This window comes from Hippocampus comes, unplaced genomic scaffold (assembly GCF_001891065.2).
Source record: "Hippocampus comes isolate QL1 unplaced genomic scaffold, H_comes_QL1_v1.1 scaffold147, whole genome shotgun sequence".
In the NCBI taxonomy this organism is placed as follows: Eukaryota; Metazoa; Chordata; class Actinopteri; order Syngnathiformes; family Syngnathidae; genus Hippocampus; species Hippocampus comes.
The window spans coordinates 241,962-269,215 of record NW_017805009.1 but is presented as its reverse complement, the minus strand read 5'-3'; the positions used below and the strand labels follow the sequence as shown (position 1 = coordinate 269,215).

Sequence of the window (27,254 nt, the reverse complement as noted above, 5' to 3'; positions counted from 1 at the left end):
AAGATGAGCCTTGTCTTGAGGAAAAGCATGCCATTTAACACCAAAGTGACTCTGCGATCAATTAACAAGCTGCTGTGTTTGGCTCTGGGTACTATTTCACTGCACCCAAGAGAATGCTGGCCAAAAACGGTTAACACACGATTTTGGTCCCCTTCATAACATCTGACCATAAAAACTAGGGATGAGTCGTACTGATACCAGGTATCGGTATCGGGCCGTTACCCAGCATTATTCCATGTATCAGTTCTCACAACAGAGGCCATTTTACGATCGGGAAGTAAAGGCATAAAGCACATGTCTGACAGATGCCCTTTAATGCCGACGTCAAACTCCACAAAAGCATCTACATTTGTGTAGTCTGACATTTTTGAGCCGACAGACATGTCGCAGACAAACATAGTACCTCATAGACGATTTTGAGTTGTCTCGACACATCGTAGCCCGTGTAGTGTGACATACTCAACGATTGGTCATCTGGCATCTGCAACATTTTACAACCATGACAACCAAAGTGTAGCATGTCAGAATTTTTGTTCGTCCTGCTGCCCAGTCCAACATATAATATGTCATCCTTTGATTGGTTCTTTGGCATTGACCAAGAAGAGGGCAGTGCCATCCTACTTTTGACAAGGGACTGGACGTGGCGCATACAATGACATTGTGGTGTAGAGTATTTAAAAAGTGACTTGAACAAAAGTATATGGAAAGTATACGGAGCATTTCAACTCATGCTACGTTTGCTAAATGCAAAGCAAATAGCTGATTAGCAGTTCTGTCGTCATTAAACAAGTTAATTACCCCAAGTTCTTTTCGGAGAGTCCATACCACCCTCTCCTCACCACCCAGGAATGAGTCCATAGTTTTTTTTTCCTTTTCTGAGTAGAAAACAAACGCACATCCATATAATGCCTCCGTCGACATGACTTTGGCAGCTGTTGGTCCCACCTCCCAGAGAGACTTGTGCCAGTGGACAGAATTTTGTCAGAAGCATATAATGACTGGGCTGCGTCTGGTCAGGGCAGACCTGTCGTGTGACGTCTCGCCCGGTACAAGACACAAAATGAAATGTATCTATTAGTCTGACAACGCCAATGTTGTGAATGACAAAAATGTCGTGTCGTTTGAGAAGGTTCAGATGCAATTTCTGTAAGTATCCATCTATCCACCATGCCACCCTTTCTCTTAAGTGTATGTACATAAATCGAATAAGACAATAGAAAAATCATTTTATCCAACGTTTGGGTAGAATGCCATATTGAGATATGTAGGATTTTCTTTGAAATTCTCTGTCAATGTTTTGGGGGGAAATTTTATATATGAAATGTACTAGAGGTATCAGTACTTGGTATTGGTATTGGTGACAACTCTAGAGTTGAGTACTCATACTGGTATTAGTCTGAAGTGGTATCTAACATCCATAATTAAAATAAAGTATACTTTGGTGGAAACGGGGTTGAATTGAAATCGTTATGTCTATATGTTTGTTTTTATTTACACAGGGAAGGTGCTCTTGACTTTTGTTGCTGAATTCACGGTTTAAAACTTAAGTCGCTTCCGCTTCAATTTCACAACATCTTAATAGTTGACCAAATGAATAAAGACACACAACACACAAATACTGTGAGTAATATAGAACAACAAGCAGATAGTGTGTGAAAAAAATAAATAAATCACACTTAGGAGCCAGATGAGGATTCAAACAAGGAGTATTTTGTTGATGTTTTCTGTAGAGCAAATCTAAAACGAATAGATTGCGTATACAGTGGACCCCAGCATATTTGCGGTTTGGCATTAGCGAATTTACCTATTTGAAGATTTAGTTTTTCTTCACTATCCTCTGCTAATCGTGGAAAAAACTCACCTATTTCTCATTTTTGGAGTGGGATATAATATTGTCGACAGTCTTATGATATTTATTGTATTGTTTGGGGTTGACGGTCAGCAGAAGAGGATAGTCTGTCAGCTGGCAAGAACAGGTTGACCAAACTTGGAATAACCACGTCATCAAAACCAGTGTCATTTATAACAACAACTGACAGATCGAGAAACCTATCTGAGACAGTTTGTGTTGTTGCTGCGTGGATCCAGCAATTTTGGGTCAGGAAAGACCAAAGTGCTCATCACCATTGTAGCGCTAACTACTACGTTGGTCAGAGCCAGAGGCTTACAAAGCAGTAAATTTTCCCACCAGCACAGGCCAGAAGCGGGAGCAGAAAAGGCCAGGGAGCGTCAGCACCATCGATGGACGGAAACGCCTCTACTTTGCTTGACATTCAAATGTTTATTGTTTGACACCATGTTGCAATGCTACAGCAATTCTTCAACATGTGTTCAACTGTAAACTGTTTCCAGGAGTGTATTTTAAGAGTTTGTAAGGGTTTGTATGCTATCAATGTGTTTTGAGACCATAACTTGTGGTATAGTTATGGTTTACTATCAAGTCAGGCAATAATAATCACTTTTAGGAGAGCATCTCAATCATTCGCAGAATTTTGCGGTCGGGTTTGCGCCTTATCCCCGCAAATAGTGAGGGTCCGCTGCGTACACCTGATAGGAACTGACCTCTCCAACATCTTCCACTGCAGGAAGCGGTCAAAGTACATGCTGTTCTCAAAGTCTGCGAATGGAGCACCGCTCAGGTAGTCGTGTACAGCTCTGGTTCCAAACACAAAGGTGGGGCTCAGTCATCACAGTAACATGTAAGCCAACGCTTAATATACTATAAATGGGTGTGTGCGAGGATAAGGAAAAAAAAAACAGGTGAGTCCAGCAGGCAAGTGAGAGGATGTAAAGACGGAGAGGTGACTCACTTGCGGCAGTTGCTGAAGATCTCCTTACATGGACTGAGCTCAAGGTTCTCTCGGCACTGATCTGCAAAGACCTCTGCAATGTCCACACGCTGAGGTGACTACATCAAAACATGCATATACGATGCTCTTTGTCAATACACACACTTTCTCAAACAGCACCATGTTATTCTACACAACTCTAATGTATATTAAAGAAGAACACTAACAAATTCAACAAAATCATAGAAATTAACTCACTTGTTTGGAAAGAAAGGTCTTGACAATCTGGTCCCCTCTGCTTTTTCTTTTTTCATCAGGCGTCACCTCGTAATCTTCCTGCACGAGCAAAAAACTCATCATTACCAACATCCAGATGATACATTCTACCATACTGCAAAACTACTGTGTTGGTGAAGTTGTAAACAAGTCAGGTGGGCATAAAATACAGTATATGAATTGAATGATAGCGCCTGGACGATCGTAAAGACTTCAAAGTAAAGTGCAAGTCAGCCATTTGTTGTCTAATCTTGACACTCATAACTTCATCCATCGGTTTGCTTCACTGCTTATCCTCACTCACAAGTGAGCTGAAGCTTATGCTAGCTAACTTTGTGTGAGAGACGGGGTAAACCCTGGCCTAGTTGCCAGCCAATCTCAGGGACCATGTACTGCAGACAAACAACCATTCACACTCACATTCACACCTGTGGGCAATTTAAAGTCTTCAGTGAACCTAACGCATGTTTTGGGAATGTGGAGGAAACCAGAGTACTTAGAGAAAACTAACGCAAGCACAGAGGCGGGATTTTTTGTTTGTCCGTTTGCATTGTTTTTTTTTTTTTGAGCAGAGCCCCGAATGTACGTCAGCATCTGAACAGCACCCCTGCCACCCCCTTTGCCGGGGTAAGGGTTTGGGGCGGCATGGCTCAGTGGTAGAGCAGTTGTTTCCCAACCCAGAGGTTCGTGCTTCAATCCCCGCCGGCCCTGCGATCATGTCAAAGTGTCCTTGAGCAAGATAGTGTACCCCCCTGATGAAAGGTGAATGAGGTTACAATGTAAAGAGCTTTGAGTACTTGAGCTAGAAAAGCGCTATATAAGTGACAGTCCATTTACCATTGGATCTAAGAGGCCCTGTGAGTCAGTTTCTCCAGCATTTTAGCCGTGGAATGTATTGTCAGAGAATATGGTGCAAGCTGGTGTTTTTCAACGTTTGTGCAATTGTTTTCTTGCGAAGAGCGATTCTATTTCATCATGTTGCTGGCTGGCATTGAAAGACAAACCATTGGAGTTTTCCGAAAGAAAAGATTACCCCAAGTTCGGACCTGCTTGTTGAAGAGAAAAAAAGTGCAGTGCTCCCATCTATTTCAACAAATAAAACTCATCACAATGATAAAAGGGTGTGTAATGTTTTTAAATCTGGTTTTTTTTTTTAAATGTTTTTATTCTGGAGCGTCAAAATCAAATCTAATTGAAACCGGTCCTTGGGGGAAAAAATTGGGGACTGCGAATGTAGAGCATGAAAGGCACCCTCTCTTTTCATTGATGGACCGACAACGACGCATTTGGTCAGACGCACAGTATGCTGCTCAAATGACTGTTTTTGTCATGTATTTCAAACAAAAACACACTCTCCTTCAATGTGTAAGTGTAGCCGCAGCGGTCTGCACATCCAAATTGGCTGACACTGCTTCCATGACATCGTATAAGTCATTTTCAAACTTAAATAGAGCCTCTTTTTCACAGATTTCAATGACACTCTCAAGTCTCAAGAAAAGTACATGTTACAAGATTTCCACACAGCCTGATGTCAGTGAATCACGCCTCGTTAGTGTTTCCACATTCATTTAAAGCTTATGCAAAGTGGGTTTGTCAGAAGTTTGGACGAGAGAAAGTGCACAGATGAAAAATGTTCAAGTCCAGGGCGTTTAAAAGAAAAAGAAAAGACTCACGCATAAATGCGTGAGTCTTTTCCTAAATGCGTGTGTTGCTGTCACTCTCACAAACATATGGCGCACTTGGCTGTGTGTCTATACATATGTTGCCATTCACACAGACAGGCATGACATAAAAGACTGTTCATATTGGACGTCTCAGAGACATGAAAAGAAGTCTGACGCATTTCAGAGCGAGCACGTTTAACTTTCAATGAAGCAAAAGCAGGGAGGGGGGCAGCAAGGCACCCAGGCTGCACACTAGCCTGACACTGTCTATCAGAAGCTTTTTCCCCCCAACAAGGCCCTGTGTTGCCTGGCAACCACACAGAAAACACGGCAGGATTCCTCGAGGTCCTGGAGTGTCACAGTGTGTCACACCAGCGTCACCATCTTTCCACTATAAAACACACACACCCACACCCACGTATACATACAGTACATACACACATAAGCCTGGAGATTTAGGCTTTAAAAAGCAGCAGCGTCACTGACACTTCAGAACAAGGAAAAAAGGGCATCCAACTTGTATACACTGTCACGGTTTGAATTATTCCGTACATCAGTAATGTGCAGACAAACTGATGCCAACACATTTAATAATAATGAGATGTACATATTAGAAATGCTTCGCAGTATGACGACACAACGAATAAAATGAAGGACAATTCGTTGGAAGACTTTATGTCATTACTTTCCCTTCATCTACCGGATAAACTGTCAAGTGAGTATGCCCAAGACATACAACCTCAGTCACTTGACCAGATCGTACCTCTACCTGACCTCCACTTCACTCTAATATGTAATCATTTACATTGTAGGATCTCACCCAAATGGACAAGACGCCCCTTTAACCTTTTGGAAGCAAGAGGGGGATCCAGCACGCATGCACAAAATACGCACGGCCTCTCAAGTGAAACCCCTGAACACATTCCTCCCTCGGTCACACAAACTGTAAAAAGCTCTCTCTCTTCATGGCCTTGATCACTGTTTCAGTGCTTCTCATTAAAAATAAATAAATAAATAAATAAAAAGGAGGTTTTACCTGTCAGACAAATTTGACTCCTCAGACACAATCAACAAAGTGATACCAAAAGAAATGCAAAGGGTGGGGATTAAGCAACATAATAAAAAAGGTTTACACTAAACTCCCCTGACCACACTGGTCTTGTCTTGTTCATTCACTGGGGCCAAACACATGTCAGAAAATCGTCAACGCTCCGTAACATATCACAAAACCGGCAAAAATGTTGATCATTGTTTCCCTACAGTAAAAGCAAATATTACATTTTTGATTCAACACAGATAATCTATCATGGAGGGCAACATCAATTGCAGAATATTTCCTGTTGAGAAGCTGAAATTTTGTATACATTTGCATCATTTTCACTTAACAAAGGTATCTAAAAAAATTAATTGATTATCAAAAATAATTATCAATTTGATAATCAATTAGTTGTCAATCCATTGATTAATTACACCTCTAACTGTCAGTCAAGTGCGAATGCAGCAGTCCAGGGCTGTGTGGATTTAACTTCACTACATGACTGGATAACTGCATTTACTCTGGGTTCCCCCTTTCACAGGGTCGCTTTTAAGGTTAACTTTGATCGTGACAGAAGGAGGGAGTGATATGTGTGTATTTGCATGGGGTGTATTGGGGGGATATGCTGGAAGTGGATGAGGTGGTGCGAGAAACAATGCTGCTCTTTTTGTGTGGTCACATACCCGCTAAGATATCCTCGGCGTAGACAAAGACTTAAACATGTCAAGTGGGAGGTATTCCTTCTAGACGCGAACAGAAAGCGATGTGGAGTGTTTGCTGTGTTTGGGATGGTCGGGGTTCAGTTGAATAATAACTTCTCAGTTAGTCGTCTTTTATTTGCTGCATCAGCTAATACCAACACATTGTCAGGCAGCACTGTAATCGAGTCAATGCGCTGCAAAACGTAAATTATAGTTAGATACCTCGCCATGACAGCATGAATCTAATAAGTTGCGGCATCATGGGTTAGAGTCAGGGTCCAGAACAAAAAGTCTAGCATGCCAATTAAAGTGTTGCAATTGTTTCCAGTCTTAATCTATGCTTTTTTTTTTTTTTTTTAATCGTGCAATATTAAAGGAGAAGTCAACCCAAAACGTTTCTTGACAATAATATGTTCTTTGCGGCTTCACTTGTCTAAACACGACATTTTGGTTCATATTAGCTTTGTGAAATATGGATTAAGCAGCAAAACCCACCCGTTTTTAGTCATCTTCGGGGATGGCCAGTTTGCCACTTTCTGTCAGCTGAAAATGACCTCACAGTTGCTCAGGACTCAGGTAACAACCAATCACAGCTCACCTGTTTTCTGAAGCTGAGGCATGATTGGTCGTTACCTGAGTCCATAGCCATGGTTTGTCATTTTCACTCAACAGCAAATGTCAAGTTGGCCGCCCCCCTGAGATGGACAAGAACAGGTGTATTTTACTACTCAACTCATATTCTACAAACACAATATTAATCAGAATGCCGTGTTTAGACTAGTGGGACTGCATAGAACATATTATTCATGACAACATTTTTTTCTTGCCCTTTAAAAGTCTTTCAAACGTTTTGCGATTGTTTCAGCTGTCTCTCTGACACTACAATAGTGGTCATAATTCGAAAGTTGAGGTTTCCCACATTTTGCAGGATTATTGCGGGAAGGCTTGTCATAAAATGTGTGTGTGTGTGTGTGTGTGTGTGTGTGTGTGTGTGTGTGTGTGTGTGTGTGCGTGCCTCTACCATTGCATCCAGTAGTTGAATGCAGCGTTGCAGTTTTGGTCTTGTCTCACAGTAAAGACGGAAGAGTTGCCTTCCGATAGGCTGTTTCTCACAGATGCAGACATAGTCCTTCACTACAAAGAGAGGGAAACACAATACTTTAAAAATACAGGCGGACACAGTTTTGTCACACTCAAGCCAGCGTGCGCACACGCACAAACCATACCGATGCTATTGCCCAGCTCAGTGCACTGACTTATGTGGGGGAAACGAAGGATCTCCTTCCATTTTTTGCTTCTCCCTTTGCGCTTGCCTCCTCCACCTGCAGCGAGAGCAAAACAAGAGCTTTTCTTAGTAAAGTGCAAATGAAGGCCTACTGGCTGCAAGAAAAGCACAACAATGAGCGAGAGACGGGGTGGGGTTGTTGCAGGCTTTCCGCTGAATGAAATCATGGTCTCAGCTTGTATATTTAATTCATAGATTACGCTGTACTTCCTCTGGAAATCTCTGGGCTCTCTGACCACTTTTTCTCCAGCTGGTAGTGTGCGTGTGTCCACACAGATAGAAGCCTATACTGTCCCTCTCAATTCCCATCATCGGCCAGAACTTGAATGCCAGAGTGGATTCCACTGCTGTGAATAATCAAACATCACCTTCCTTCTGCTTCAACGACTTAAATCATTCAATCCAAATCTATTTGCTCTTTAAAGACCACTTGGTCATTTTTTTATTGTAATATTTGTAATTAATTCATGAGTTAATCATGCCCTAACCACTGAATGTCTTGTTTGCCTCAATAATGGCATCCCCGGAAGGGATACAAGTACAATTACGAGTCTTTTTTTTTCCCCCCCAAATCAAGTCCAGCTGTTGTGTCCAGTCTCTTGTTTGTCTGTTGTGTACTGATTTATATCCTGTCTCTTGAACTGGCTGAGAATTCCTGAAAGTGTTTAGTGCAGTGGAAAACGACTGCGAGCGACTCGGCCACAATATTACAGGCATGTGAACAGGAAAAGCAATGACAAGCAAACATCTTTAAGTAATAAGCCTGGAATGTGAGCGGCACCACGTCATGCTGGAGCCTGCGAGGGAAAGCTTCAGCACATTTGTCTTCACATTACCGCCTCATCCTCCCCTCATCTGCTATTCCACTTCATCACTAAATATTCTGTTACCTTCACCAAGGATGTAATGTTTTCATTAGGTTCATTGGGTTTCTTTGTGTTGTTTGTATGCAACTTTCCGTCCACAGTTCTTGACAAAGCCATATACAGTACTGTTTTTTTAGGGTTGCAGGTGAGATGTCTATCACGGATAACTTCAGGCGGGAAGCACTGCACGGGTCGCCAGTCAATCAAGGGCACATACTGGATATAATACTATTCACTTTCACACCGATTGGCAATTTACAGTCTTCAATCAGCCTACTATGCATATCTTTGGAATGTGGGAAGAAGCCAACGTACCCTGAGAAAAATTCCACACAAGAGGGAATGAGGCAGAGATTCGAACTAACCACAACCATACTGTGCTGTGACTGTAGTTGAATCAAATCAAAGGTTTCTAGGATGTGTGAATAAAACTGAGAACTGTAAAATCCTGTCAATAACGCTCATATTTTTGAAAAGAAAAAAGAAAAAAAAAAGATCACAAATAGAGTGGGGATATTATACGGAGGCTTAATAAGAAATATTCTAAAAAATAAACAAAATAAAAAATAGATAAAAAGTACAATCACTGATTTGTAGCACATTTCATATACAACGTAACTCAATAAGCCTCATATGCTGGAAATAAAGGGACGCTGTGTAAAGATTCTGTTGTTTTTTTCACTGTTCATTGTTTCAAAATCCCACTATAAATTTCAACATTGTGCAAAAAAATATGTTCTATTACATCAGCGTAATTGTTTTAAATGTAACAGTTGGTGAAGCAATCGCTAATTACAGTATATTACATAGGGCGCATCGTCCCTCCAGGAGGCTGCCATGTTTCGCCGCCATCTTTCTGCTACGGATACCCAAAGGAGACGAATTTAGCGGATGACATTTCTCAACATGATGACTCAACCTTCAAAATGCATGTGCTTAGCGATTAGGTCATTGCATTCTTTTAGGTCATCACTAGATGGCACTAAGGGCGGCACGGTGGTCGACTGGTTAGCATGTCCGCCACACAGTGCACAAGTGCAAGGTTCGATTCATGTTCCCCCCGTGCCTGTGTGGGTTTTCTCCGGGTACTCCGGTTTCCTCCCACATTCCAAAAAAACATCCATGGCAGGCTGATTGAACACTCTAAATTGTCCCAAGGTGTGCGTGTGAGCGCGGATGGTTGTTCATCTTTGTGTGCCCTGCGATTGGCTGGCAACCAATTCAGGGTGTCCCCGCCTACTGCCTGAAGACGGCTGGGATAGGCTCCAGCATTCCCTTGTGATGATAAAGCGGAATGGAAAATGGATGGATGGTGTTTTTTGAATTTTTACTCATTCTTTAAGTGGCAATAAATCGAGTGATAGAAGACATTAGTTGTGCAGTAATTACAGAATCACACTAACCTAATGATTTGTGGAAAGGTTTCAGCGCTCAGATGTTTCTCGGTTACAATGGTCTGTTCTTCTTTGACCATTTGAAATCTGTTGCATGGTGACCTCTTACCTCACAATGATTCCGACTGAATGAACAGACAATGCCAGAGACACACAGACCCAGTAGAGTGGGAAAATAGAGTCGGAGGAGCAAAAAAGGGGCCACAGGTTGAATGGGCAGGTGTCCCAAAATATATGTACGTGTGTGTGTGTGTGTGTGTGTGTGTGTGTGTGTGTGTGTGTGTGTGTGTGTGTGTGTGTGTGTGTCTATAAAGCATTTATGTAGCATGTAAAGGACCCAGCTTCACCACAGTTGAGAAGAGGTCATATGTCCCCAGACAAACACCAAGCTTGAATGTATTAATAACTCGTGCCAAAATATCCCCTAAGAGAATCATTAACTCACAGCACCTGCTACTCATCAACATTGTTTTAGACTTCATAAGCTATAAGCAGCCACACTCACTGTTTTAAGCTCCTGGAAAACAGTTAATATATGAAGAGATGTTGGACATCTGTGTGCTCTCCTGCGTTGCTGGGTAGACTAATAAGTTCATTTCCTTCAGTGAAACCATAACGTCTGAGTGAGGGTTAACCCCACTGCGGCCACTGATCTAAATAAGAAGCTACTGAAGAGCGTTTTTTGGAATCTGTATCAACTAAATGACTTTCTGTGGAAGGTCACCTCACCACTAAATCAAATAATTGTAATAAACCACATTGTTATTGAACTTTTTAATGACAGCTCCTTTGGGTCCATCCATTTTCTCATGTTTAATAATCACTCAGGGATGTATTTTCATGTCTTTTATTATTTCTTTATTATGTCTTTTTTATGTCTTTATGACATTCAATCCCAGGTTGGTTTTCTTATGTCTTTTATGGGTTTTTTTTCCCCACATGGTAACGGAGAGTCTCAAAACGGCTGGCATTGAAAGAGTTTTGAAAATCTGATCTCTATTTTTTTTTTTACAAATGTATTTATTTAGGCACGGGGAGAACATGCACACTCCACAAAGGAAAGCCGAAACCCGGACCCTGCACTGTGAGGCGGATATGCTAACCACTTGGTCACCGTGCCGCCATTCCCACATCGAAACAAATAAGCATTAATAATTCACACTCATGAAACAGATTAACCTGTCAGTGTGTGTTGTGGTTTCCTGTTAATCAAAGGAGTCCACTTGATATTGTTTGTTGTGTTGAGCTGAAATACATCTGTACTCAAAGGGGGAACAGTCAGGCTGGATGCAACAAATCAGGTTGATAACACAGTTTGTAAAAGGATGCTTAATAACACCTCACCGGGAATGACTTTTTCTTTATAAAAATGACAAAAGCCAATAATAATAACAATAATAATAACAATAAAAATAATAATAGTAACAATAATACTGTAATAATAACAATCATAATAATGAAGGGTACAAAAAACTATGAAAAAGTACATAAATTCATATTTATATTTTCCATAAACTTGCTGCTTGACAAAGCTGCATATGTATGGAAAGCCCATGTCCTCTGTAGAGAATTTTGCCCTTGCTCCCAGGATTGATTTATTTATTTTATTAAAGCAGAACTCCTGCTCTTAGGGTCTGTCACTTACACAGGAGCTGAAATAACAAACTGGACTGAGGCCTTGCCGTGCAGGGGCCCATGTCAGTTTAATTTGTTCCATAAGGGCTGTGTGGTCACTGCACTTTATTTATGTTTCCTCTTAACAGCTCTGACATCATCAAGGCATGTCAAGTCGAGTAAAAATAAGGTTAAAGAGGGAAGGACATCCTCCTGGTGCAAGACTTGGAGACGACTGGTATCAAAAACATGTACGTATGTACATGTAACTGTGAGTGTGTGCTTGTGCGAGTGCAGACAATTATACATTGACCTCTCTGGTAATGTCCTTATGCTTGCTTTAATCAGTAGTCCTCCAGGCCTCATGCATCCACACGTTGAAATACATCCTTGCTTGATCGTAAAGTTCAAAACTGTTGACACACAAAAGAACCCAAGCCATTAACCAAATATGGGGCAAACACACACATGCACGCACACACACACACACACACACACACACACACACACACACACACACACACACACACACACACACGCATATGCACACCCACACCAGCAATGTGTTGAGTAACTAGAGAATACAGAACTGTGGATCCGGCAAACATTCATCCGACAATCATTAGGAACACTTGCACAATCTAATGATGTTCAAATAACGGTTGAAGTGATCACCAACCAAGGTGTCGTCGCACTGTTGTGTGCAGTATTGAAAGCGAAAATCTTAGCACAAGACATGCACCTGTGTCACGTTCTCAAGATCAGTGGTCCACAGTTTTTTGTTTGGCTTTTTTTTTTTTTTTTTTTTTTTTTTTTTGCAGTCACCTGAACATAGACATATTTTTACAGATAGATACAAATGATGCAAACTGCAAAGACTTGACTTTCAACCTTGGTCGCTATCACTATGTTTAATGCCACTGCTGGTGGTTCTCGGTGAAAAAAAAGTCTGCTAGCACAAATATTGTCTACGAATATCACTGGTAAAACACTTCAATAGCCAACTCACTGTCTCTTTGATCAGCTCAAAAAAATAATAATAATTAAGTCATGAGCCAACGCTTATTGTCTAATTCTCACAGATTTCCACATCGCATTATTTGTCTGAATTGTTAAATGTCGGTCTCACAGATGAGTCACACCCGGGTGGTCATAAAGGTACCAACACACAGTGATGAAAAGCAGCACCATGAGACAAACGCCTTTGTTCTCACCAAGTCTTCCTCTCCCTGCACCTCCGCAAAATCCAACTGGTTATGAGATGGAAACCATTGGCATTAGAGCTTAGGATGTTCAGCCAATTGATATATAACATAACAGGCCTACTTGCAAACGTTTAAGAAAGTCTGCATCTGCTTTTAAATTGTCTATTACCTAATATCTCATTGTCATGACAAATGCATTCGGGCCGATTGTAAACGGTGTGCATTAGCAGCGGGGAAGAGGCAATCACTGATATGAAAATGAACAACAGTAAAAAGCCAATCAATAGACAAAACAATGCAATCCAGTACCTGCCAATGAAAACCTGACAGAAGAAACAAAGTGGTTTGTTACAGAAAGAAGACGTATTGGGGCCAGTCCTCGGGCTTCCTGTCGCTATGTTTCAAGGCAGTTTGTGTTTGTGTGCCTCAGGAAGCTGAGGGAAACACTGCCCAGACCTGAACACAAGGAGAGGACTATAGCCGGAAGACCCTCTTGCCTGGTCCACAATGATGTGATGTTGGTCCCCTTTTCTCTGCAGTCTATTACCATCCTTGAACTAGCCTCTCCCATCTTGTATTTTAATTTCATCTGCACTCCCAACAAACAAAGTACATTTTTCACTTGGCAATTGTGACATATTCTTTTACTGTAATAGATAGGGCTGTGGGGGAGACGCACACCTGTTAAACCGCACAATATGAGACCATAAACGCAAATACAACCATGGCAACTGCAATTAAAGACATATCTTATTCTCAGCAGTATCAGCACAGCTACACCCGAACAAAGAGTTGCACATAGCACAATTTCAATCGGCATTCAATCATTGTGACGATTTTCCTACGCGTCCTTGTAATCACTACTGCTAAAAATAGCAACCAGCCCAAGGGCACGAGCGAGTTAATACACTCTGAGGTAGTCAAACAAGTCCATACCCTCGCAGCAGTTGTTACTGGAGTGATTTTGTGCCTGTGTACTAGTTGCATGAAAGGACTAAATCCTCACAAGAGTCGAAAAGGCAGGGTACTTTTCCTGTCTCGCAAGAGTCAGGTGCAGCGGGTTTCCTGTTCTAAAAATACATAATTATGGAATGTGGAAGGGAAAAAAAATAAGCGCAGGTCACGTGTTAAATTTTGACAAATAATATTACCTATCTTCCTGTTCGATTAGAGTGGAACAAATTGTGGGGCATCCTGGGAAATTGATATTACAGTGGAACCTTGGTTTTCATTTGTGGAGTTGGCATGTTCTCCCCGTGCCTGCGTGGGTTTTCTCTGGCTACTCCGGTTTCTTCCCAAATTCCAAAAACATGCAAGGTAGATTGACTGAACGCTCTAAATTGTCCCTCGGTGTGATTGTGAGTGTGAATGGTGTGTGTGTGTGTGTGTGTGTGTGTGTGTGTGTGTGTGTGTGTGTTTATTTTTACTTTCCCTTTCAGCGTGCGTGCGTGCGTGCGTGCGTGCGTGTGTGTGTGTGTGTGTGTGGGCAGCGTGGAATCAGTTCCTCCACTCTGCGGCGGTGTGGATGTGAATGGTTGTTCGTCTCTACAGGTGCCTGTGACTAACTGGCGACCAGTTCAGGGTGTAGTTGACCTTCCGAAGCCAGCTGGGGTCGGCTCCAACGGCAGAGGTGTCAAACTCAAGGCCTGGGGGCCAGATCCGTCTCGTCACGTCATTTTATGTGACCCGCGAAAGTAAATCATCAACATTGAGATTTTGCAATAATTTTGTAACCCTGTTTACATTTACTTGCACAATAATTGAACTAACTACTATAGTTGACTGATTTCAAAACTAGTAATGCATGAATTTGTTGTGTACAAGTTATAATGCGATGAGACGATTAAACATTTTTGTGGTTTCACTGTCATAACGGCCCTCCGGTGGAAGACGCAACTCAAAAGTGGCCCGCGATAAAAAGGAGTTTGACACATCTTCCCTACAGGATAAGCGGTGTTGAAAGTGTGTGTGTGTGTGTGTGTGTGTGTGTGTGTGTGTGTGTGTGTGTGTGTGGAATAGGGTTAACATGATTACACTGGCCTTCTTTTGCTGTCTCTTCCATTTAAAAGTGCTCTCTAACCCACACAAATACACACACATGCGTATCAAAGTGTTTGTTCCATCGTTCACCACATTGTACACATTCCAAAAAGTTTTGTCCATGTTATATCAACAGTTTGAAAAAGAAAAGAAAAAAGAAAAGAAAAAAAAACTGCACAAGACTCTGGTATGGGCTTCATGCTTCTGACACAATCCTGCTGTTTCTTGCTCCTCTTGTCTTCCATATCTGAATATGTTGTGTTTTAGGCCTGCTCGTTCAGTTTCTTCTCTCAATCGCTGCTATACTCTGCTCTAGACAATGGTCGATGATTTTACTGTACATAATTGAATGCTCTTTTTTTCGACTCCTGAAGCTATTTAAAAATATTCAGGCCACATGTTCCAGTAACTAACTCTCAACTATTAAAGAACTTGCAAAATCTAATGCCATAGCAAAGTGTGACTGCATGTCAACAAGCAATGTTGCATGCAGTGGCTGACATGCTGGTGTGATTAATTATTACCCTGATCTGGTTGCCAGCCAATCGCAGAGCACACGTAGACGAACCACCAATCTCGCTCACACTCACACCTAGGGACCTGCCATGCATATTTTTGGAATGCTGGAGGAAGCTGGAGTACCCACTGAAAACCCACGCAGGTACAGGAGGAACATGCAAACTCCACACAGGAAGGCCGGAGCCGGAATCTAACCCTACATCTCTGTTCTGCGAGGCAGGCGTTCGAACCAGTTGACCAATGTGCCGCCTATTACCAGTCTAATGCACATGAAATATGAAATTGATGTTAAAAATATGGCAACAATACAAACATCACATGCTAATCCCACAATAAAACCGCTACTTAAGTAATCTGTTTACACTATATGGGGTGAAAACCCATGATGTACTGTGCTGCTCAGGACATTTCTAGAGTATTATCCTGACATAATAGTTTTTTTTCCCTGCATCCATTTTCCTTCCGCCTATCTTTTCCACTGTAGCTCATTCTCTCCTCTATTTCCCAAAGTTCCATTCAACAATGCCTGAAGAACAGGCGTGATTATGTGGCATCCAGCGTTACATATACTGCATGTGTGGGCACAAGCAGCAAAAACAATCGAGATTAAAGTGCCACAGAGCTGAATATTTCCACTCAAGAATAAAATGAGTCACACTCCCACTCAAAACACACAGTCTTGTGTTGCCAATGTGGAAATGTGCATCTCTGCTTCTGTGGTTGATGCCTTCATCTCCACCTCTGCACATCTTCGTATGCATTGCAGTGGTTCACCCAAATAAAACTCAACAGCATGTCATTGCATGGTGATAGATTTCCTTTTAGAGGAGAACCACGAGAATAGCACTTAGTTCAAGAGTGAGTGGAGAATGGATGGATGAGGAAATCACTACTTTGCTACTCGCCTAATGGCATTAGCGAGCTGACATAGCAAATTGAGCTGGACACAAAGATGCTGTATTGTATTGGATGAAATTTAAGAAGGGCGCACAGCTCTTTTTCACAAGAATTTGGTTAGCACCGCTGACAACAGCTCCCCAATCTTGCTGTGACTTGTTGTGGCATCGCAACAGCCTTCCCTCCAGCACCCTGATGGTTTGGCTTGACACTACTGTACATTTAAAGCAGGGGTGCCCAACCTTATTTGACCAAAGATCTACTTTTCAAGCAACCACCCTCCCGCGATCGACCCGTTCCCGCACGCACACACGCATGCCATAAATAAGCAACGGCCATAACGGCCCCAAACATGAACGAAACAGAAAAATAAAGTATATACAAGAGTTTGTGAGTCACTGCCTACCTTAGTAGAGACGTGATGCAGAGGCATGGGACGCACTTGTTAACTGCAGGAACATCATGATCGTAGCTCACGCGTACCGTTTTAAAATGCTTCTCCTGGCACTCCAGATTCTCATTCTTTGCCAGTGCCATTGGTGAATTGCAGATGAAACAAACTTTGAATGAGACTAATAACTTTTAAAAAAGATACGCCACAACAGGCCTGATCACAAGCTGCAATTGCAGATTGCTGACCACTCTTTTTTTTTTTTTTTTCCCATGTCCCACTACACCCCTCGCGATCTACTTGGGACCAGTCCGCGGGCTACCGGGTGATCGCAATCGACTGGTTGGGCACCCTTGATTTCAAGCATGCACAAATTACTTTTTTCTATAAATACCTCATGGCTGTTTTCCAATGTTTTTCTTTAGACAGCTCTGACTAAGTAGTGCCAAGTAGTGCACTGCATTTTGCACTGATTGCTTCAAGATGCAATCAATCAACACTGCATAATACACGTCCACACACACACACACACACACACACACACACACACACACACACACACACACACACACACACACACATACACATACACACGCACACGCACGCGCACACGCGCGCGCGCACACACACACACACACACACGCACACACACACACACACACACACACACACACACACACACACACACACACATTTTTTTTTTAAAAAGGCAGCGGTCCCCAAACTTTTTAGCTAACCATTTTAATGGGGAGATATATTTCTTAAGACCAGTGCTGAAACAAATAAAAACAAAGGATTTAAAGTATCACTCGCCATTATACGCTTCGAGTTGGCGTATTCCGAGACGTATTTCGACAGTAATGACCCAGGTGCCGTAAAATATGGTGATTGGTGTTCTACGTTGAAATAAGTTTTCGTCAGCACACAGTTGTCTCATTATCGAACATAATAATCTGGCAATGAAGCTACACATTGAGACAGTGCCCTTATTCCTTGCTGCTGATATGTATCTACTAAGTCTAGCAGCGATCGGGGTAAGCCTCAAATCGTTAGCTTCTGGCTAAAGTCGGACTGCTGGTTTCCACTGCAAATTTGTGAGCGCTACGTGCCTGGAGCCTACAGGAGCAAGACTTGTTTTCAACCCTTTTGCAAAATTATGTGACACATGATTTAGTAAAATATCCGTAACAATTACTATTATGGACATAACGATTTAGTATTCAGTAAATTTCTTAACAACACACGGACAATCTCTAACAGTAGGCAGCTCTGCAATTGCATATGACCTGTGATGACAGCATTTCATCAGCAAGTCCCCACAATACACATCACAGTGAGTGTAACAGGGTGGCTCATGACATTGTGAACACAAACACCCCTCTCAACATCAAGAACTTAACCAAACATCATAACCTGATGATCAACGCTAATGCTGGTAACACACGTTTTAATCTGCGCTAAAACTCAAGCTCTGCTTACCTTTTGACTTTGACCCCGCAGGTCTTCAGCCACGGTGTCAAAATGTCTCTTTCACTCTTTACGGTCTGTCAAACTGCGAAGCTTCCATTGGCTCAGAAACATGGTGTGGAGCTAGTAATTAAGTCAATAAACTTTGCAACAGTGGAGCTCCACAAAATATGATTCAATACGGTTTTCATTACGTGGGGTGTGAAACGACTCAAGGATGGTTCAATTTGAATGGAGAACATTTCAACTCAGTGGGATTACGATTCAGTTCGATATGGTACACCTTGGTTCGGGATTGTATGATGCAATTCCTTTTTTGTTGTCATTTTACATAAATTTGATTGAACTTATCAGTAAACTAATATGCCATTTCCTTCGAAGATATATCCGTCCAATTAAAGGCGATTCGATACATAGCATCATATATTTAAAAATGGAATGATTAGATTTGGTTTGATTTAATACAATTGCATCTTTTAAATCAAAAATTGCTTTTTCTGGTTCCAATCGGTCTTTGTTACAACTGTACTATACAAAAATGAATAAAGCAACATTTCCTTGTGTCACCTTTAAAACTACGTTTAATACACTGAATAAGAGCAGGAGTACAAGTGGCTGATGCGCCATCAAGTATTTTTTGCACCTTCGTGTAAACAAGTAACATTTCAAGTGCATGTATACACCAGCATTTCATAAACACAAAGCAACAAAAACTCCCATTTTTACACACTCATTCTTGTCCAAACGTGGCCTAAATCGTTTTAGCTACTGTACTATTGAACTGCTTGTATCAGACACAAGGAAACAGTATGAAAATGCCAGCAGGCAGCAGTAGAGAGGAATTTAGTCAGTTGCAGCCCAAACTAAATACTCCCGCTCTGTTACCATAATTTAGTGAGGCCATCTGGATACAGCGCTTCATTTTTTTCCCCCCCTGTACTCTCATTCATTTCAACAGTCAATGACGTTTGCCAGTTTTGGAATTTACAACCGCTGCCGGGAGGAGTTGTGAATGGGGAGGCAATGCGCGCACGCACGCACTATTCCGAGACGTATTTCGACAGTAATGACCCAGGTGCCGTAAAATATGGTGATTGGTGTTCTACGTTGAAATAAGTTTTCGTCAGCACACAGTTGTCTCATTATCGAACATAATAATCTGGCAATGAAGCTACACATTGAGACAGTGCCCTTATTCCTTGCTGCTGATATGTATCTACTAAGTCTAGCAGCGATCGGGGTAAGCCTCAAATCGTTAGCTTCTGGCTAAAGTCGGACTGCTGGTTTCCACTGCAAATTTGTGAGCGCTACGTGCCTGGAGCCTACAGGAGCAAGACTTGTTTTCAACCCTTTTGCAAAATTATGTGACACATGATTTAGTAAAATATCCGTAACAATTACTATTATGGACATAACGATTTAGTATTCAGTAAATTTCTTAACAACACACGGACAATCTCTAACAGTAGGCAGCTCTGCAATTGCATATGACCTGTGATGACAGCATTTCATCAGCAAGTCCCCACAATACACATCACAGTGAGTGTAACAGGGTGGCTCATGACATTGTGAACACAAACACCCCTCTCAACATCAAGAACTTAACCAAACATCATAACCTGATGATCAACGCTAATGCTGGTAACACACGTTTTAATCTGCGCTAAAACTCAAGCTCTGCTTACCTTTTGACTTTGACCCCGCAGGTCTTCAGCCACGGTGTCAAAATGTCTCTTTCACTCTTTACGGTCTGTCAAACTGCGAAGCTTCCATTGGCTCAGAAACATGGTGTGGAGCTAGTAATTAAGTCAATAAACTTTGCAACAGTGGAGCTCCACAAAATATGATTCAATACGGTTTTCATTACGTGGGGTGTGAAACGACTCAAGGATGGTTCAATTTGAATGGAGAACATTTCAACTCAGTGGGATTACGATTCAGTTCGATATGGTACACCTTGGTTCGGGATTGTATGATGCAATTCCTTTTTTGTTGTCATTTTACATAAATTTGATTGAACTTATCAGTAAACTAATATGCCATTTCCTTCGAAGATATATCCGTCCAATTAAAGGCGATTCGATACATAGCATCATATATTTAAAAATGGAATGATTAGATTTGGTTTGATTTAATACAATTGCATCTTTTAAATCAAAAATTGCTTTTTCTGGTTCCAATCGGTCTTTGTTACAACTGTACTATACAAAAATGAATAAAGCAACATTTCCTTGTGTCACCTTTAAAACTACGTTTAATACACTGAATAAGAGCAGGAGTACAAGTGGCTGATGCGCCATCAAGTATTTTTTGCACCTTCGTGTAAACAAGTAACATTTCAAGTGCATGTATACACCAGCATTTCATAAACACAAAGCAACAAAAACTCCCATTTTTACACACTCATTCTTGTCCAAACGTGGCCTAAATCGTTTTAGCTACTGTACTATTGAACTGCTTGTATCAGACACAAGGAAACAGTATGAAAATGCCAGCAGGCAGCAGTAGAGAGGAATTTAGTCAGTTGCAGCCCAAACTAAATACTCCCGCTCTGTTACCATAATTTAGTGAGGCCATCTGGATACAGCGCTTCATTTTTTTCCCCCCCTGTACTCTCATTCATTTCAACAGTCAATGACGTTTGCCAGTTTTGGAATTTACAACCGCTGCCGGGAGGAGTTGTGAATGGGGAGGCCAGGCTGCTATTAAATGTAAGCTGCTATTAAATGGGCATGTTCAACCACATCACTGTGACACATTCAGCCATGTCGGACATGAATGCTTTTCTTTCTGTTGATCAGCTGTCACACCAACAGTTTTCTGAAATGATGCATAGCATACAGACAGTGATGGCTTTGTCAGAGGATTGAGATTTCTGTTGATCAGCTGTCACACCAACAGTTTTCTCAAATGATGCATAGCATACAGACAAGTGATGGCTTTGTCAAAAGATTGAGAGCGGCAGTCAAGTGATACATGGATGACCATGCTAAAAGATCAGGGTGTTTTGTTTCACTGCACGCACTCATCATCCATAAAGTATCCTCCACAGAGAGCGGAGAGCGGCTCCACAGGAAGATGGAGATCGGATGGCAGTTGCCCACTCAGTTTGTTATGTAACAATCAATCTGATTAGATAGCTGATAGGCTGCGTCTAAGTGATGAAGCAAAATACCATTCTGGTATTTTATGTAAGTGATTGCTTTGTTTTTCTGCTGGTGAGTGGGCCACTGCAAATACAAGATGACTCATGTTTTCTTCGTTGGGAAAGAAATGAAACAGATCAAAATTCCATGATGAACATTTCTACGATGTATTCGTCAATAAGACAAGGCTGGCAGAGGGCCTATTTGGCCACAAATGGCTTAAACATCAACAGAATTTTATTTCTAAACTTCACTGACATGCAGGGGTTTATTTCTGATTTTGAGGTTGTGAGACAGTCATGGCCAGAGCGCATTTGGAGGGAGGAAGGATGCCTCAGGGCTCTGCACTGGCTCTCCCATAAACAAACATGCAACAAAATATAAATACTTTTTGCCTCATTCTCCCAATGTCGCTGACATGTGACCTAAAAAAGGGCTTTCCCTTTGCCATACACGCTGGCCCTTGTAAGATTAAACCAATAGAACTCAAGTGTTGGCCCACTCTCCCAGTTACAGTACACAAACCACGGAGAATATTAGACTTCAGCAACTCAAAGGGCCATCTCATCCCTTGATGTGGGAATCTCCGTTGCCTTTCCTCTCCCACACACAGCCAGAGACTGGAAAAGGACCAATGGAGCAGCTGGGACAAGCAAGATATGTCATGGGTCATTAACTGCTCTTATTAATTTGCAAAGCTTGATTCTCCCGGCCCAGTCATGCTCTGCTTCCGTAAAACAAATGCCCAGTCTGACCTATAGGCAAACACATCCATTGGTTGGGGTGTTCGTAGCATGGAGGCTTTCTGTTTCACTTTATTTTTGCCATTAATTTCCACAAAATCCACTCACACAGGATGCCCTTCTTTTTCCGAAATAAGTCGGCACGGTGAGCTAAATTGACTGCCCAAAGGGCAGATTACTCTTGCGTCACGGCGCAACTCCACAGATGCTTTTGATACAAGAGCCCGTGTGCTGCCGCATTTGTTTTTGTGACACAAGGGCACATTTGATAAATCAGAGCAGATTAACGTGGGCACTATGGGGTAATTTTATTTCTCGTGGTGGTGGGTGGGGGAACATAAATAAAGGAGAAATACACACACTGGCCAGAAAAACAGATTCATCGATACGATCTAATACAAAAATCAATCAATTAGATTTTGTATAACACTGCCTAAAAGGTATTAATGATGGTCATGGCTGTGGTTGGTGCTCAGCTGAGTTAGGTTAAAAATTAAATAAAACGAAATACTTCGATCAAAATAGTTACAGAATTAAAGTTAATATATAAACTCATCTGAAAATGTACACACCTGCACACATGCGTGTGCACAAACACACACACACCTACTACTATCTTTTACGTTTTACACTCTCAGCTTCAAAAAAGTTGATGAACCTTGCTTTAGTTAAAATGGTTTTATTGGAGAAGGGTGATTATTTTTCTGGCATGATTTCAATTTCCGGCAGAAGTGATTTTCTGTTTACTTTTGGCTTTTAATAAAAACTGAAATGCCTTTCTTCATGCGAATGTCATGAAACTATTTAGTTCACTCAACTTACATGTATTTATACATCACTGCACAACAGCCGCAGCTGTAAGAAAGTGCTGGACATAATAAGCAGCAAACTGCAGATCATCCGGCAAGCATCAATTCACATTGGTTTTGTTGCAGTGGAAAGACTATACAGTATCAGTTAGCGCTGGTAATGGACCATTAAGATGGTTTGCCAAACGCATATATATACCCTATTAAAGAAAAAGAATTACTGTGCTGATAAGTTCCATTTTTCTTATTCAAAAAAACATGTTAAAAAATATTAGGCGGTTTTGGGGCGAGGGTAGAAGGGATTAATTCCAATTCCATTCATTTCCACTGGGTGGGGAAAGATTATTTGCAAAGTGATGAACTGGAAACAATACGGGATGATGTCATTGTGATGTGTGGAACCGAAAGCTATACAGTACAACACAGTTTTGTTTTATTAACCCGTTTCTGCTTGTGCTGCGCCTGTGTGTGATGTAGTAAGTACGCTGTCGATGCCGATTGGCTGTCGCCGACAATGACAGACAGACTGGGACAGCCTGAAATAATGACGGAATGATGAGTGCCGGAATGACTCGCCCACTAGTGCAAATTTAACTCGTCCTTCAAGGCACCAACTGTATAAGAAACCAGTAGAGACTGCAAGTGGGCATCTTACAGTGCTGTTTTGGAGTAATTTCCTTTTCGTGTACAGTACGTCTTGCTTCCTGTTCTTATAAGCATCTATCCAGCGGTTCAGTGCCAAATTCAAACAGTCTTGTGAACCGTCATCTGCCGATTTTTCCATATCCCTATTGGCAGTTATGATCGGATACTCTGAGCTCTAGCAACAAGTGGCAACAACTCAAACAAACCTAAGCAGGAATAAGAATCTGAGCAATTTTTGGAGCGACTTTACGCAACCATGTAACAATTAAAATGTTATAACTTCAATTAGAGTTCATAAAGAAACATATCATTTGGGCTGCTTGTACGATTTATAACACTGTTAGTGAATGAAAAAAAAATTAATTAATAAAGGATATCAGACAGTAAGGAGTGGTTGTGCCCCGAGATGTGTTGTTATCTTGAAACGGCCCTGTTGAAATAATATGACCAGAGCAGTTGTCCACCATTTTAAACCAATAAAACTGTTTCTTTTCTGCATGTCTGACTGTATCATTTCAACTTTAGCATTATCTGAAGACACTTTTTGATTTAACTATTACACTAAATAAAGCTGTTGATCAAAAGAGTTGATCAAAATACATATACATAGGAAGATGTTATACTGTACTTTGATTGCCAGAGGACAATCTCATACTATGGCAATAAAGTAAAGGCAAAAAAGGCATTTAAATCCAGGATCGTATTTAATTTTACTTGTATGCAAATCTCTCAGATCTGATCACCATTATGACGGCCTTTCCACTCCCAGCTAGCTGATAGCGCATCTGTTGGTTTCGTTTCCCTGTACATTTTTCAAAAGATAATAGTTATTGATTGCATCGGTGAATGCTTGTGTGTGTCCTTTCGTGCAATGGGAGCGCACTCATTTTCGCAGTGACGGAAAGCGGATGTGGGAAGCAGGTTTGCTCTTACGCACAAGAGGAAAACGCGTACTGTATTGAGAATGATGGTTTTCGCTGTGAATCGTTTCAAACGTTGGCAGTAACGTTGCACAAGGTGTGGAAATCATCTGGCGGGGTTTACCTGCAGTTCTGACCAGCTCTGCCTAGCTTATCTTGACACACATTTCACCGAGAAAGAACCAGACACACTTGCATCTTTGGTGCGTTAACTTACCCTCTCTTGCTTTAAGCAGTACAGTATTGGCCACGATGTTCTCCAGCTCCATCAAAATAAGAAAGAAAACAAAAACAAGAGGAGCAGGAAAAGAAAAAAAATCCCGAATGCAGAGGTTCACGTTGCACAGACGTCTGCAGCGAAACCACTGTCCTTTGGGCTCGCAAGGCCCGCGTAAAAGCGTCTTCACTCCTTGTTAGCAGCCAAGCAAATTTCACTCATTGACAAAGTCGTATGAGATCAAAAAGGATGTCATATGTCTGCTTGCAGTGTAACACGGGCATGGTTCTTGTTGTGGGATGAAAGTGCGCCGCTGCATTTCTACTACCGCAAAGCCATCCCATGCGTGATATTCGGCTACAAAATATGTCCACCAGGGTATAGAAGAACCAATCTGGAGAAACGTGTGTGACTCCTCGGTGGATTTCTCACGGCGGCGCACCAGCGGACACCGACAGCTTCACGTTTCGGCGGCAGAGGTTGGCTGAGTGCAGCAAAGGGGACGTCAGTGCGCTCCTCTGCCCTATTGGTACGTCATCAAAAGTGGGCTGGACCAACGGCCCCCAACTGTGTCAAGCCCACTTAAGGTTAAACTCACCGGAAGAGAACACTTTTTTTTTTTGTAAATGTTGAAAGTAAAATAAGTCCTATTGCCGACATTGACGCTTGTATTGCTTGAGAACAGTGTTTCCCCAAACCTATATTAAGACAAGGCACATAAAAAAAAGAAAAGCACATAAAATACATCTTTATTTGTATAGCGCTTTCAAAAGTTAAAAATAATAATCTCGTGGCCAGTGGCAAGCAGCCAAGGCCTCTGTTGGATTCACCACTGCAAGAATTCCGGACCTACATTAAAACATCACTTCTAATATCAAGTCTATGAAATGGTGTTATTCTCTCTTTTTTCGGGGGGATCTGATCATTTTTGAACGATGGGCAACTTAAATACAGTACTTGATTTTTCATCAAAGGAACTTTTGGGCCCACATAGGACCACACGCTTTCTAACCTGATGTATGACAAAAATGCCATTTTCAATATGAACAAAATACATGTGTATGTTAAGTACCAAATACATGCGCTTGATATATTTTATTTTTGATAATACATTTTTTAATGCTTGCATATACGATTCACTGTCCGAACAACAAAACAACTAAATGCTAGTTTTTCCCAGTACAGGACTCTTGCATAAACATTACCATTCAAGGACAGCACAAAACTGCTAAACAAGTGCAAAAATTTATTTTGAAAATTTTGACAAAAATCAACACACTCATAATGTTTATATTATTGAGGTAGTATGTCCTGCATATCATTCCGACTACTATTTACGTTGCACTTTGTAACCAGTGTAAGCACAACTAAGACATGTCTGTCATCTAGTGGTGACAGTGATATTACACATTAAAACTGGACTGAGTTGGTCTTTAGTGTGAAGTGCTGTAAAAAGTCCTAATTTATTTGCATTGTAATGGCAAATGCTTCAGATTTTCAAAACAATCTTATTTCACAACTCCAGTAAATATGCAGTTTCTAAATGATTTTCTTAAACAAAATCAAACATACCTTTCCCTGAATGAAAAATTACAGGTGCGCACACATACGCATGCGCGTGCGCACACACACACATGCGCACACACACAGGAGCTGGTAGGTTTAGTTTTTTCCCCCTTAATAAAATAATTGAGGAATTAGTTTTACTTGGGTTAAGTTTATGAGACACATTCTGCTAGTTATTAGCATTATAAGAAATTAAAACACAGTGATCGATGCTTCTTCCAGAACGCTTCATTGATATTCATATTTACAATGGAAAGGGAACAAAGAGAGTGAAAGAGAGACAAAAATAACATTTTAATGGAGCATAACCATTACCTTTGTGTCACTACCAGGCCTTAGTATCTCCAACTACAAACACTTGATTGAGTAACACAAAGTGCCGCTGTCAAATAATTGCTATCATAGTGAGCTACAACAAATGGTTGACCTGCAAAACAGAGAGAAGTGCATTCAAATTAAATGTATACAGTACACTACAGTAAGGAGGCAAAGTAAAATGTTGCCTTGTGCACATAAAATCATGTTATCAAATTCAACTAAGATACCAGTCTGATACAAAAAGATACCAGTCTGATACAAACTGAAGCAACTCATGGGCTGTAGGCCGTTTTAATATTCATCCAAGTTATCAGCTTTGGGGATGGAGAGGCCTCTGTCTTTCAGGACCTGCATCTTCACTTTCTCAGTCTCCTGCTTAGTTTGCTGCTTCAACCGCTGCTCCTCCAGAATCTCCTCAATGGAGACCTGTTGCAGGACTGTGTCACATGGTTTATCCACATCCTGCAATGAAAGATGCATCCAAAAGGCAAATGTCTGATGAGGTAAAATACCATTACATATGAATGACACAAGTACAAGCTTTGCATATGAACAACCTGAAATGCAAAAATCACCTAAACGTCAATACCATCTAGGAATTTGCCCTATGCACCCAAAGTTGTCACAGTCAAATTTTTCTGATAGCTGATTTTCAGCCATTTGATTCATCCATTTTCTTTTGCTCAAGTTTGGACAAGTGTGACATTGTTACTTGGAACCAAACATCCCATAAGGTAAGTGTTATC

At 41.3% G+C, this 27,254-nt stretch overlaps 2 protein-coding genes across 5 annotated transcripts in view; both read right to left on the bottom strand.

The window, feature by feature from the left end:
• The window catches only part of grk5l (G protein-coupled receptor kinase 5 like), a 33,204-nt gene extending 8,066 nt beyond the window's left edge, over positions 1-25,138 (bottom strand). Inside the window, exons 1-6 of one of the 3 annotated variants that reach the window (XM_019862858.1) lie at positions 24,625-25,138; positions 7,693-7,788; positions 7,488-7,600; positions 3,048-3,125; positions 2,811-2,908; positions 2,563-2,655 (exon numbers count right to left, since the gene is read on the bottom strand). In XM_019862858.1, coding sequence (XP_019718417.1) covers positions 2,563-2,655; positions 2,811-2,908; positions 3,048-3,125; positions 7,488-7,600; positions 7,693-7,788; positions 24,625-24,676 — 530 coding nt within the window. In that variant the 5' untranslated portion in view covers positions 24,677-25,138. The remainder of the gene's footprint in view (positions 1-2,562; positions 2,656-2,810; positions 2,909-3,047; positions 3,126-7,487; positions 7,601-7,692; positions 7,789-24,624) is intronic. The other 2 variants (XM_019862857.1, XM_019862859.1) reach the window with 2 other exon arrangements.
• A 1,264-nt stretch (positions 25,139-26,402) lies between these two features.
• The window catches only part of lsm1 (LSM1, U6 small nuclear RNA associated), a 4,288-nt gene continuing 3,436 nt past the window's right edge, over positions 26,403-27,254 (bottom strand). For both annotated transcript variants that reach the window (XM_019862732.1, XM_019862731.1), the window contains exon 4: positions 26,403-26,970. In XM_019862732.1, coding sequence (XP_019718291.1) covers positions 26,800-26,970 — 171 coding nt within the window. In that variant the 3' untranslated portion in view covers positions 26,403-26,799. The remainder of the gene's footprint in view (positions 26,971-27,254) is intronic.